This window comes from Lactuca saligna, chromosome 8 (assembly GCF_052625555.1).
Source record: "Lactuca saligna cultivar CGN05327 chromosome 8, ASM5262555v1, whole genome shotgun sequence".
NCBI classification, from domain to species: domain Eukaryota; kingdom Viridiplantae; phylum Streptophyta; class Magnoliopsida; order Asterales; family Asteraceae; genus Lactuca; species Lactuca saligna.
In genome coordinates, this window is record NC_136424.1 from 86,149,574 (window position 1) to 86,162,601 (window position 13,028).

A 13,028-nucleotide genomic window follows, 5' to 3' on the forward strand; every position below is an offset into this window, starting at 1 on the left:
GACCAAGTTTGACTTAGGGGCATTTTGGGTATTTTGGGGTGTAGTATGAGATTTAGTCATTATTTGATGTATAGCTGGCCTGTAGAGTTGGTATTTATAGCAATGTTTTGTTCAACTATCTTCAGACTGTGAAGTGAGTTTTCCTCACTGTACTTGTGGGTCGAAGGCACCAATTTCGGCCCACTTGGTTATGTATCATGGTATATATGATGTTGTTATGTTGTAGCGATCTGTTAGATATGTATGATGATATATAAAATGTTGTTATACTATGGTGATCTGTTAGATTTGTTTGCTTGTCTGTTGAGTGGTTATATGTTTATTTGTTGCATATGTCGACATAATATGGTTTTGGGTTGAGGCTTTATTGTTATGTGCGTGAGCCAGCATACCATGTTATTCCAGTCTGATGACTGATTGGACCCGTTGCATATTGACATTCCAATCTGATGACTGATTATGGTGAGGCATTCTAGTCTGATGACTAATTGGGCCGAGGGTAATCCAGTTTGATGGCTGTGGACCCGAGGGTAATACAATCCACTGACTGATTGGACCCAACATGCATGATTGTATATGTTATATGTTGTGTGGTGGTACTTTGGGGAAACTCGCTAAGCTATGGCTTACAATTTAATTTTATTGTTTCAGGTACTTCAAATGATCAGACAAAAGCAAAAGTGTGATCGTACACATCATTCGGTGATATGTTTGGGAGACTTTGTTACACTATGATTTTGGGATGTTTTTATTTGATACTTGGTTTTTGAATTGGGGTGTTGTTTGAAAACAATGATTTTACTTAATTAAAAATGAATTTTTTTTATCGTGGTTTTGGAATGTTACAACCATTTCATGCCTATAAATAATTTCTTTATTATGTTAGTTAACATTTTGACAATCTAATCTAAATTTCAAGTACCAACAACACACATATGATATTAGAAAATGAATCCATCCAACAAAAGACACCAAAAAAGTTTTTTTAGCCTTCCACAATTTGAAAAAAGATGATTATGGTCGGTTTGAGCTCTTATTTGTTGACATGGTTGCATGGTAAAATTCATTCTTAATACAAAATTACTTCTGCATTTTAAGTTTGATTGAAGTGTTACGAATGTTTGTCAAATAATTCATAGATCCAAGTGTTTCTAAACTGCTTAGAACCATTTATCATAATAGACAAAACCTCTTAAAAAAATTTAGAAGCCATGTTCTTAGGAGTTTCTATCAATGAAAACCATTAAATCTCACTTCCAACATATAGAGTGAGCAAATGAAAGAAAGCAGTGAATCATGGATATGGTTTTTAATGAAGCTAAATGAATTCCTCGAAAAGGTCAAAAAATTAGCCAATCATATATGATACGAAAAATTTCACTTACATGACATACTTTATAAGGTAAGTTACCACATCAATAACCTCAATGTTATATCATTAAAAAAATTAATAACAAAAAAATGTCAGCTTATAGAACAAATAAATCTGGAATCGAGAAAAAAAAACACATAACTTTATGCCGTCAGAAAAGGAACACATAAAAAGGAAAATACAACATTATGCGGAATCCAAAGGTGCAATAGATACAAATCTTGTGCATCAGTAAACCTTAAGCCAAAAATTAATTTAATAAAATCTAATCGTTCTAGTGTCGTTATTGAACCAAATATGTGATCTTTGTGAGTTCTTATTGTGATTTGTTTTACAGTCGATTGTCCTCTTAAACCGGGTGTTATATGAATTTACACCTATTTCGTAGCCCTTGTGTAGGAGTGTAAACGAGTTGAATCTAACCTAAGCCCAATTAAGTTCGAGCGTAAGCTCGTGGCTCGTTTCGAGCCTTTTATATATCAAACTCGAGCTCGGCCTGTGAAAGATCTATCAAATTTGAAAGTTATAAAATTTTATCTAACTTAAGCTCGTTTCTAGCCTTAATATAAAATTTTATATTTCCTTTACCTTAAAATTTATTTGTTAGGAAGTTAATAAAATCTGAGACTTACTATAAATTATGATGTGGACTCAACCATATGTTCATTTGTCCATTTCTACTAACCTTTCCAAATTCCAAGCACCACATCAAAATGAAAACGGTAAATTACATCAATCGTCCCATGTGCACATTTCAGAAAGCGTGTTTAGTCCCTATTTTCAAAAATTAACTTGGACCGTCCCTTATTTCGTTAAAAGTTGCACGCTTCATCCCTCGTTAGTTTAAATTAGCATGTTTCATCCCTTGTGATACGTAAAAAGACTATAATACCCTTTTCTTTTTCTTTTTCATTTATTTTGAACATTTTTTATATTTTTAATTATTAAAACTTATTTCAATTATTTTTCTATTTTGTTGAATAACACCTGACCACCACTGGTAATCTACACCACCACCGGAAAATGAATCACCACCGCCACCCCTCACCGGAAAATGGAGCACCACCGCACCCCTCACTTCATCCCACCCATTCCTTCGTTCAAAATTCGAATGTTTCACTGAATATAACCACAAACCACCGCCTCATTCACCGAACAAACCATTTATTGTTAACACCACCACAACCTCTATCGAGAAACACACTTACAAATCTAGATAGAATAATCAGGGCAAATCAGGAAGGAAGAATCATGACATGGAAATGTTTAATTCGAAATCTGTAAAGGATTTAGAGTTCTTAAATTGAAAGCATATCTGATTAAGTGAACCTCCAAATATGATTCGATACCAGGGAGATGGCAAGAGGGGGTTTTAAACCTGTACTTCGTCTAATTCGTTGTTCATCAATTTCTTACCCCTTAATCTCCAATTCGTTGTCTTCTTCACTTCATAAGAAGAAAGAGACGCATCTGGTGATCGATTAGAGGGTTAAGAATAATGTTTTATATGTTTTGAGACTTGTTATGGGTATAAACACGCAAAATCCGAACCGGAGGTTGTGGTGGTGGTTGCGATTTGTAGAGAAAAACAGGTTGCATTATTCTCCTTCGTATGCCCTAACTAAAACCCTTGAACATCTGTCTTCGGAAATCTGTGGATGGTACGTCACATTGGCCTTGATTGAATTGATTTCATACCCTAACCTCATCATCTCATATCTTTAAACTCTTCGTCTTCTCCGATGAGCATCAAAACCCTCCTATTTTGCACCCTTTTTCTCTTACAGACCCGATTTATAGGTGTGTGGTCGCTGGCGTAGTTGCAGAAGATATGAGAAGGTGATTGAGCGGATCTGTGATGGTGGTGCTTTGTCGGAAGTCGTCGGTCTCATTCTTCACCTGTACGCCACCGTCGAAAGTTGTCGACGGAATTTTAGATCAAGGTGACGATGGTGTTTTTGGCTCAGTGATGTAGGTCTGCTGTGAAGGATGTAAGAACAGGAGATAATGGAAGTGCGTACTAAGGGGTTGGAATATTTTGTTTATTTATTTGTTTTTTAATTTAAAACTGATAAAGAAATTAAAAAAATGAATAAATAAAATAGTAAGGGTAAGACGGTCATTTCATGTCAATAGGGACTGAGCGCGCAAGAAAAAACAAACATAGAGATGGTCCGAGTTAATTTTTGAAAATAAGAACTAAACACACTTGTGTACGAAAGACGAATGGTGTAATTTACCCAAATGAAAAGTATCATTTCTATTTTCTCATTTTCCTAGTTATAAAACATCTTATCTCTTTAAGTTTATTCTCTATACCAACGTGGGATACATATTCTCTTTATCACATACCTCTTTAAGTTTATTTCTATACCAACGTGGGATACATTTTGATTATAACACATATTCTCTTTATCCGATACACCATCATCATCTTCAACATTCCTCTTTTAAATACTTCAAAACTATAATTATCTGATATTTAGATAGATGTTTATGTTGCATTATTTTTATTTTTGATAAAGTTTTTCATGATAATTAATTACCTTTATGAAAGATAATAATTAATTATCTAACATATATGTTGTTTCGAAGTATCTTTTACCAATTACACTAAAAATTGAATTTTTTTTACACTATGACCAAGTCAAGGCCAGTTAAAAATATTGTAGCCTTGACTAATTACATCAGTTTAAAGCTTTACATGAATGATCCTACTACTAACTGTCTTAAATCTTAACCAACCAACCTAGCAACAAAAACATTTCCAACAAAATCCACATTGACGTTCCATATGATTGAAAAAGGGAACCAACTTTGCATTTATGTTTGCTTTGACATAATTTTAGTAAAATGTTTTGGTTGATATTATTTGCAATCCGATGTATTTTGTAGGCTGCTAATCATTTTTTCTTTGATTTATTTGACATCAAATGACATATGACATGCTTTTTGTAATAGTTAAATCTATACTTTGCAATTAAAAATGAACTTATTGCACATTTTCATATACAATAATGCTAACTTTTTGAGTTTTGACAATCATTATTCTATTTTCTACGAGTTTTTGCAACAAATTAATCCTTATTTTTGTAAGAATACCCAAACACGAGTTTTTGCATAATGTAATCTTTTTTTTATAAACATAAAAAGATTTAAGGGAAAAATATCACTTGAAATTGATTGTTTTTTTTTTTTTTTAATTTTTTTTTAATTTTACGTTTATGTTTTCCCTTTTCAAATTATTGAAGTTGGCTTGATACATTCAAAAAAATACTGTATATTCCGCTATTAGAGCAAAATGTTTTTGAGTTTTGACAACCATATACGATGACTTGTTGGAACATAACCATGGTAACAGTAACACACGTAAAAAGAAGTGATCAAATGATTCGTCATCGAACACATTCAGATAGACATATAGCTCACCGTGGGTGACCCAATGAAGCGTGAGTTTGTTGATCGGAAAGACCTCTCATACGGATCAAAATCAGTATCCACCCCCGTTCTCATTCTCCGGTACTCTTCCAGCATTTGCCCCAGTGACTCCATGATTTCCGTCATCGAAGGTCTGAATCCCCTCTCCGCCTGTTAACGACAGTTACAAGCAAATCAATTCCTTTCAGTTCATCTTCATAATCATACATGCATAAGCCAATACCTGAGTACAAAGCGACACAATATCAGCAAATCGCGACAGAACCTTTGGAGGAATTGTCTTCCTGATGCCTGCTTCAACCATTTCATCCAACGATTCACTGTCATGAAGCCGGGAAGAAGCCCATTGCACTAGCGAACTCTCGTCTCTCAGTGGATCTCTGTTTTTTTCAAAAAAATCACAACAGATCTCAACGAAAAAAGATGAAGATGAATAACGTACCCATCGAAAGGCTTCCTTCCTGTCAAAATCTCCAAAAGCAGCACTCCAAACGCATAAACGTCGTCCTTTTGGTTACCAGTTCCAGGTTTCGTGTGTTCATAAGAAATGCCTCCAGTATCCGTCTCTGAAGCCTAATTAAATCATCATCATCATCGTTAAGTAACATAATCAGAAGAGTAAAAAGGGAGAAGAATTGTTGTGGGAGCCAGAAACATGTACCTGAGCTCTAGCACTGCTGATTGTCAGGGGCTTCAAAACAGCGAGATAGCAGTCGGAGATTCGAGGCGTTAGATCTTCATCAAGTAAAACATTAGCAGCCTTCAAATTTCTGTGAGCTAAAGGAGGCGCACATGTCGTATGCAAGTAGCTGAATTAAACAGCAACGAAAATGACATTCAAAATTACGGAATCAAACCCTAGAGAAAAAGGAAAATTGAAAATTGTGATATGCTTACTTCAAAGCTCGAGCGATTCCAAGAGCGATTCGAAGACGAAGCCCCCAAGATAAAGGCATGTATGCTTCCGAATGCAAAGCATAATCAAGAGACAGATTTCTTACATATTCATACACAAGCATATGTTGACCTTGTTCTACACAGTATCCATGAAGCTGTATGATGTTTGGATGTCTTACACGCGAAGCATTCCAAATCACCTCCAAAAACTGCTGTTCTTCGTGAAGAGATAATGCCACCGTGTTTATACACTTCACTGCAAACACCTAAAACACAAAAAACAATCATCATGTCTACAATTATTATCAAATACTCTGTTATAAAACTTTGTAAATTGATTCAGAATGTAGTTAATTACTTGTCCATCAGGAAACTCTGCTTTGTACACAGATCCGAGAGAGCCTTCTCCAAGAAAATTACTTCGGTCAAAGCTATTTGTTGCTAATTGCAATTCTGCCACTGTGTATAAAGTTGCACCAATTGGCATTCTACTCTTTTTAGCAAAACTTCTTCTTCTATTCACTCTCACAACTTTTGTACGAACTGGAGCTGCATGCCTTGGGCCAGCGGTGGGTGAGCTGATAACGGACACTTCTGGGCTCTCATCAAGAGCTGTGGATGAACAATCTGTATATCCAACACACAATTTTGATTAAAAAATAAATTAAAAAAGCAGATTACAGAAACACATTTATGATTTTAACAAAAATTAAATTTGACTTGCCTCTGGGCATACTGACTGGAAGAGATGGCTGTGACCCTTCACTGCTGGCTGGTCTTCTAAGCTTTCTAGAATGATTACGCAAGCGAATCACAATGAAGATTACAAAACATGCTGCCATTAGAGCACCTACACCATAAAAAATGACCACGTGGCCTGATTTTTTCTTCTTGTGGTTGACAGGCTCAGTCAAAGGATAACTCTTGACTGCACTTGATGACTCTGTAGATGGTGGAGAAGTATTGTTTTGCTGATCATTTGGATTTTCCATGGGGAAATCCCATGGTGGACTGTTGTCCCCTTTATCAAACATATTACCTCCAAACCATAGATTGTGTATAGTTTGGAATTGTTTTGGAATGATTCCACTGAAATGGTTATCCTGTATGTTCCTGAAATTGCGTGTATATTTATATTCAGCATCATGAAAAGAAAAAGAACTATAGAAAAATGTCAAAAAAGGACTTACAGATCCGTTAGTTGAAGGTCAGCTAGAAAGATGACTGACCCTGTGAATTCATTATGCTGCAAGAACCTGCAGATTCATTCCATTCCAACAATCAATAGAACTAGTACAAATGGCATAAGTGTGAATATTAGTCAATTGGAAGGTAAACTCACAGTCTTGACAGGCCTCTCAGTGTTCCAAATGAACTTGGTAGGTCTCCGATAAATTGGTTGTATGAGAGGTCCCTGTGAAAGAAGTCAATAAGAGTCAAACATGTATGCAAGTGTTCTGATTCATAGTGAGAAAAGTTCATTTCATGCATACATTTCTTTGAGACATGATAAGCCTGTAAAGACATTCCCAACAGGCCCTGACAAAAAATTGTGGCTCAAATTCCTGCAAGGGAGAAAGATTATGATCATGTGATTGTTAAGTGATGGAAAAATTAAGGGGAGGGGGGATAACTTACATGTGTCGAAGGTTTTTCATGGAAGAGATTGAGTAAGGTATGTATTGACTTAAGTTGTTGCAAGCCAAATTTCTGCATTCATGGAATTTTTGGTTCATGGAATGAGTAATTTTTATATACAAAATATTTGTAACAGAGTTTAGTGAATCTTACAAATGAGTTAGATTCAAAGGTAGTCCGTACGGAATTTCACCATAAATGTTGTTGTTGCTCACATCCCTAGTATAGAAAGCACCTCACTTTAGAAAGTTGGATGTATTTATACAATAAAATGCATCATGATTTACAATTGCATGATAAAAAGAACTTACAGTTGCTTCAAGTGATGGAAATTATTGAGCTGATAGCCAAGGTTTCCAGTGATGTTTAGGTTGTCAAGTTTACTGTAAGTTAAGTGAAGGAAGGTAAGTTTAGTGTAAATTATCAAGAAAGTATACTCTGTTTGCAATGCCATAGAAGTGACTCTTTGAAATGGTGGGATTAAACTGAATGGAGGAAATACTTAAAGTTTACATTTGGATGATTGAAGAACCAGCACAGGAAATTCCAGTCCATGATTCTTGACATGGATCACCACCATTTGATTTCCATCCTTTGAGCTGAGGTGGCGTATTAAAAGATCTATACAGATCTTGTAGAGCTCTAACTGTAGAGATTGCACAAAAAGTATTAGATACTGTGCTTTGATTAGGATTAATTCCTAGGCTATCAAGTAGTTCTTGCAATTGCTGCTGTGGGGTATGCATTACATAGATACACCAACATCATTCAGTATAACACAAACTGTAGAAAAAAGCCAAAATCAAACGTTTTCACTGTAGTATGTGTTTTAATCAAAGGCTGAAATCAAATTTTGACTGCTGTCATTCTCTCCAAAGAATGATAAACCCTAAATCCCACAATAAGAAATCAAATCTCTGTAATTCATCATCAAGAGACAGAAGTTCATAGACTGTACTGTAACTTGGAAGAAAATGAAACTAGGTCGTAACAGAAATTCAGTTGATAATTCACGAAGAGAACATACAAATCAGAAGAAGTCTCTGAGAATCGAGAAAATACCATCGGAATTATCAGTATGCGTTGAACCCTGTGGCACCAGAAACACCAACAACGCAAACACATTGAAGTACAAGCATCTAAAGCGACAAGTCATTGTTGAAAGTTATCTCGGTAGACAAATTAGCCAAATACTTCTTCAAAACTGCCTGAAAACATCAAAGAACATGATTATAAAGAGCGTATTTCACTTATAAGAATCAAAATGTGATTTATACTTAACTGCACGATGAATCAACTGAGCGATTTATGTTAAAAACGAGAAAAGCATCAGTTAACCACTTTGCAATCAAATACTCTCATAGAAATCCACAATTCGCACAAGATTTAGATCATTTGATACAAAATATTCACTGTTTTAAGAGATAAACAAAAACGTACGACCAGTATATCCATCAAAAGCATAAACCTATGAATATGAAACCAATCGAAGAAACCATTAAAGAAAATTAGGGTTCTCGATCTATCTTCTAAGTGCCTGTTCTCTGTAAAACTGTCATTTAGTGAGAGAGTGTTGAGAGAGAGAGAGAGAGGGAGAGCTGGAATGGCGGTGAGTTGCAGAGAACGATAGGCGGGTAAAAAGATTACGGAGTGCAACGTCAGCAAATAAACAGTTAGTTTGTTACGTTCGCGCGCCCATTGTGCTACGAATAAAGCACACACGATATAAATTTTGTAAATTGTGCATAACAAGGTGTACATAAGGGATCAATTCGGAATAGGTCTGGAAATGGAGCGGGTTTTGATCCTTATCCGATCCAAACCCTTAAGAATTATATGGGTCTGGAGCATAGTTTTTGATTCGTTTACTCGTTAACGACCCATACCTGCTAACTTTTTATTAAAAGGGTTGGGTATGAATCATCACCGATCCGCTCCGTTTATAACCCGCCCCTTATAACTTTTGAATTATTGGTTTATATTTTATATTGCTTAAAGTTTACTTTTAATTCTAATCAAAAGTCCAAAGGGAAAATGCCAAAGTCCATATACATAAGAATCAACGAATTGATTTTTAAACTTTCAGTTTTCTACTAAGAATTATGATGTCATTTCATTTATATTTCATCAAACAATCATCATATTTCATTCATTAATCAATAAATTCATTCATCAACCGAAAAAAAGTTTGTTATTCTATTCTCTATCACTATAATTGACAGTCAGAAGTTACTATAATAGTAATTTTTAATTTCAATCGGAAGTTCTTGAGTACGTAATGTGTTTTCTAAATCAACCTTTGTTTTATTTAAGAAATATTATTTCATGAATTAAGTAAAATGTGTTTGATAATTCAAAAAACCTATGAGTTATGGGGCTAGTTTGGATATCCGTTGATTCGATGGATAATGGTATGAATTTGATTATTCAAAACTCTGCGGGTTACGGAGCGGGTTTGGATTGGATTTTGAAATTTGTTAAAAGAGTTTGGATCAAGGCCGATTCGCTCCAAACTCATCCCATTGCCAGGTCTAATTCGGAATAATCATAGCTTTTTTTTTCTAAATATTTGTATATTGGAAAAATTAAATACATAAAAAAATCAATGTGATTCTGCCATTGTTTCAATCACTATTTTTTAGAGAAAAAAATAATCAAGTATTTACAAAATTAATTAACAATGTGTATACATGTAATATGTTATATATATTTTTTTGAATTATATAACAAAATTGTTTTATACTCAGTATACACGACGTTTTATATTAGTACCAAAAAAGCACATTATGCATTGCCTATTTAACCTTGTAAATTGATATAAATAGATAATTCGGGAAATCTTTAAAAAGGTTTTAATATTTCGGGAAAAGTTTTAGTAAAATTCTAAATTTATTTTTTTTAACAGAAAAGTCTAAATTATTTAACTTTTTGAATAGAAAAGCCTAAGAAAACAATTAATTTAGACAAAAATGCAAAAATAGTATCTGTGTATACACTTTTTTTAGGGTTTTAGTCAAAACCACGATTTTTTTGGATTGGTGGTCATTTTGAGCTACTTTCTTTGCGTTTTTGGTCCCTTAATAAACCGAAAAGACTATTATGCCCTTTTGATATATATTTTTATGCTTCTTCAATTTAATTTAAATGAAAAATAAAATAATTAACTAATTTGGGACCCACATCTCTCTCTCTCTCTCACACACACACACAAACACACACACACACACACACACACACACTTCCCCAACTCATTCTTCTTCGTCTTCTTATTCCTCACCTGCACTCTCTACACATCCACTTGTGGTGCCCAAATTCTTAAACCATGTTCCCAAATAAAAGACTACTCCGATTCTTCCAAAACCCAGAAAACAAAATCGAGTGTGAGTATGTGTCTTTTAATTTTTCAGTGTGTGTGTATTAAGCCCAAATCAGCTGTTGGGGGGGGGGGGGGTAGCATCAGTTTCTGAATTAGCTTGTGCAAATGAGCCTGTTTGAACACTAAGGTAATTTCTTCCGTGAAACTATTAGCCTGCTTGATTTATGGGTCTAAAGTTTCAACCATAAAGTTCGCTTCGCTGAAATACCTCCATGCCCATTCCACTAGATTCATATCCCCATCTCCTTCTTGTGGTTCTTTTCCGGTTACCAATTCTAATAGCACTACACTGAAGCTATATACATCTATCCCATCATTTACGGTTATTGAGTTAACATAATCTCCAATCAATCAGTATCTGGAGACAATCCTGTAAGATTCATACACCAAGATCTGGGATTTATTTTATTATATTGTCACACCCCCGGACCAGACGGCGGAAACGTCCGAGGGCTCGTGTGACTTACAATTGAATTATCATCATAATGAATATACATGAAACATAACAAATTCATCACCAACATTACATATCACAACCAACATTGTTCACATCAAGTACATTGTTATAGATTACAAAAATTCAAAGTACTAATAGTACGATGAGTGATGTTACACAAAATAAATCCATACACACTTGAAAATCTTCCTGCTTAATGATTACTTGAGAATACAAGTTATTTTGATAATAATGTTGGTGAGTTCATAAGTATGTTTGAATAAAAGTCTTTGCATCTTTTGTAAGCCCAAAAAATCCGATATTTTCTGTAAAATGTCTGAAAATGATGTGAAAATCGAGTATAAATGCATGTGTGAATTTCATAGCAGTAACATATATGAATGCAATTTAAATTTCTTTGTATTGTAAGTAAGTGGTAATTGAATATTAGTATTTCCCCAAAAAATCTGATATTTTATGATTTAATATAATGTCGTGGTTCTTGTATCATCAAATAAGTTGTTTTGTACTGACACGATCGAAGAGTTAATCTCCGAAATATTAAATTGGTATGGGATCTCTATATGAGCCATTATAACCATACAAGACAATGATTAGATTGCCTGTCTTGGCATTTTTCCAAACGTCGGTATTTGCTCAAGGTTTTGTCGCCCTAGACTGACCTAATCTAGCCGTAGTGAACAACTAAGGCGTGGGGGGTCACCCCATATAGATATATACTCAAACTCCCGCTCTCCCTCAAGGAAACTCTGGTTATAACTACAAGCTACGATTGTACACTCAAAGGTGCCAACGAGATGTCTCACTAGATTCTCAACCTTTCATGTTTGTTATGATTTTCACCATGTTTAATGTTTACGTGTATGTTGTAGGTTTTCAAATCCAAATGTATGTATATAAGTATACGAAGTTCAAGAATTATGTAAAGGTATAGTTACGACCTACTAAGCATGTGGTTTTCAGTTCAAGCCCAATTAGCATGTAAATGGACCACAAAGGTCTAATAACCGTAAGAGGGTAATTTAAACCCATTAGGCATGTAAGAGGACCACCAAGGCCCAACAAACATGTAGCCCATAGCTCAGGCCCAAATTAACATGTAAATGGGTTGCAAGGCCCAATAAACATGTCATGGAAAATATTAGGCTCAATATACACTTGAATGCACCCTTAAGGCCCAATGGCCATGTAACGTGGATATTAGGCCCAATGAAAATTGTTGTCGATGTATTTTGTCCATTCGTTATTATTTTGTTTTTTTGTTTAAGCTCGAGGTTTACCAAATTGATATAAAAAGTCATCTTTTTGTAAAAACGACATTCGTGGCCAATAAGCCTCAAATTTTCAATTAAGGCCCAAATTTTTGTAAAAATAACACTTTAGTCCATAATTTATAAAAAATTGTAGTTTCGTCCCAAATGTTAGAAATTTGCGGATTTAGTCCAAAAACTCATATTTTGACATTTTTGGCCCAGTTTTGCGGAAAATTACATTTCAGCCCCTTGTTTGTAAAAATGACACTTTTGCCCAATTTTTATAAAAATTACATTTTTGTCCCAATTTAGAAATAAATATTATTTTCACCCCTAAATTTGGTTTATTTCCATTTATGACTCGAACTTTGATCATATGACCTTTTTAACCCTCAAAACTCTCATTTTTCACAAATTTGGGCCCAAAACCGTGAGGCCTAATTATTAAGCCCATTAAGCTAAAATTTACATTTTTGGCCCTTTGGAAAGCATGTTTATCATAAAAATCCATTTTTATACTAGTAGGACCTGTTTGATCCTTATAAAACCGTAAATGTTACGTTTTGCCCTTATCTTTTGTTTTCTTGACAATTATGA

At 34.5% G+C, this 13,028-nt stretch overlaps 1 protein-coding gene across 1 annotated transcript; it reads right to left on the reverse strand.

Annotated features, from left to right (window-relative positions):
- Positions 1–4,569: 4,569 nt before the first annotated feature.
- On the reverse strand, positions 4,570–8,978 carry SRF2 (STRUBBELIG-receptor family 2). Its single transcript, XM_078966841.1, has 16 exons — positions 8,628–8,978; positions 8,408–8,553; positions 7,859–7,991; positions 7,657–7,728; positions 7,499–7,564; positions 7,346–7,417; positions 7,201–7,272; positions 7,050–7,121; positions 6,898–6,963; positions 6,432–6,820; positions 6,066–6,340; positions 5,708–5,973; positions 5,472–5,619; positions 5,253–5,383; positions 5,034–5,190; positions 4,570–4,960 (listed from the first exon to the last, which is right to left on the reverse strand). The coding sequence occupies exons 2-16, from the start codon at positions 8,499–8,501 to the stop codon at positions 4,781–4,783; spliced, it is 2,193 nt and encodes a 730-aa protein (XP_078822967.1). The 5' UTR covers positions 8,502–8,553; positions 8,628–8,978; the 3' UTR covers positions 4,570–4,780.
- Between the last annotated feature and the right edge of the window lie 4,050 nt (positions 8,979–13,028).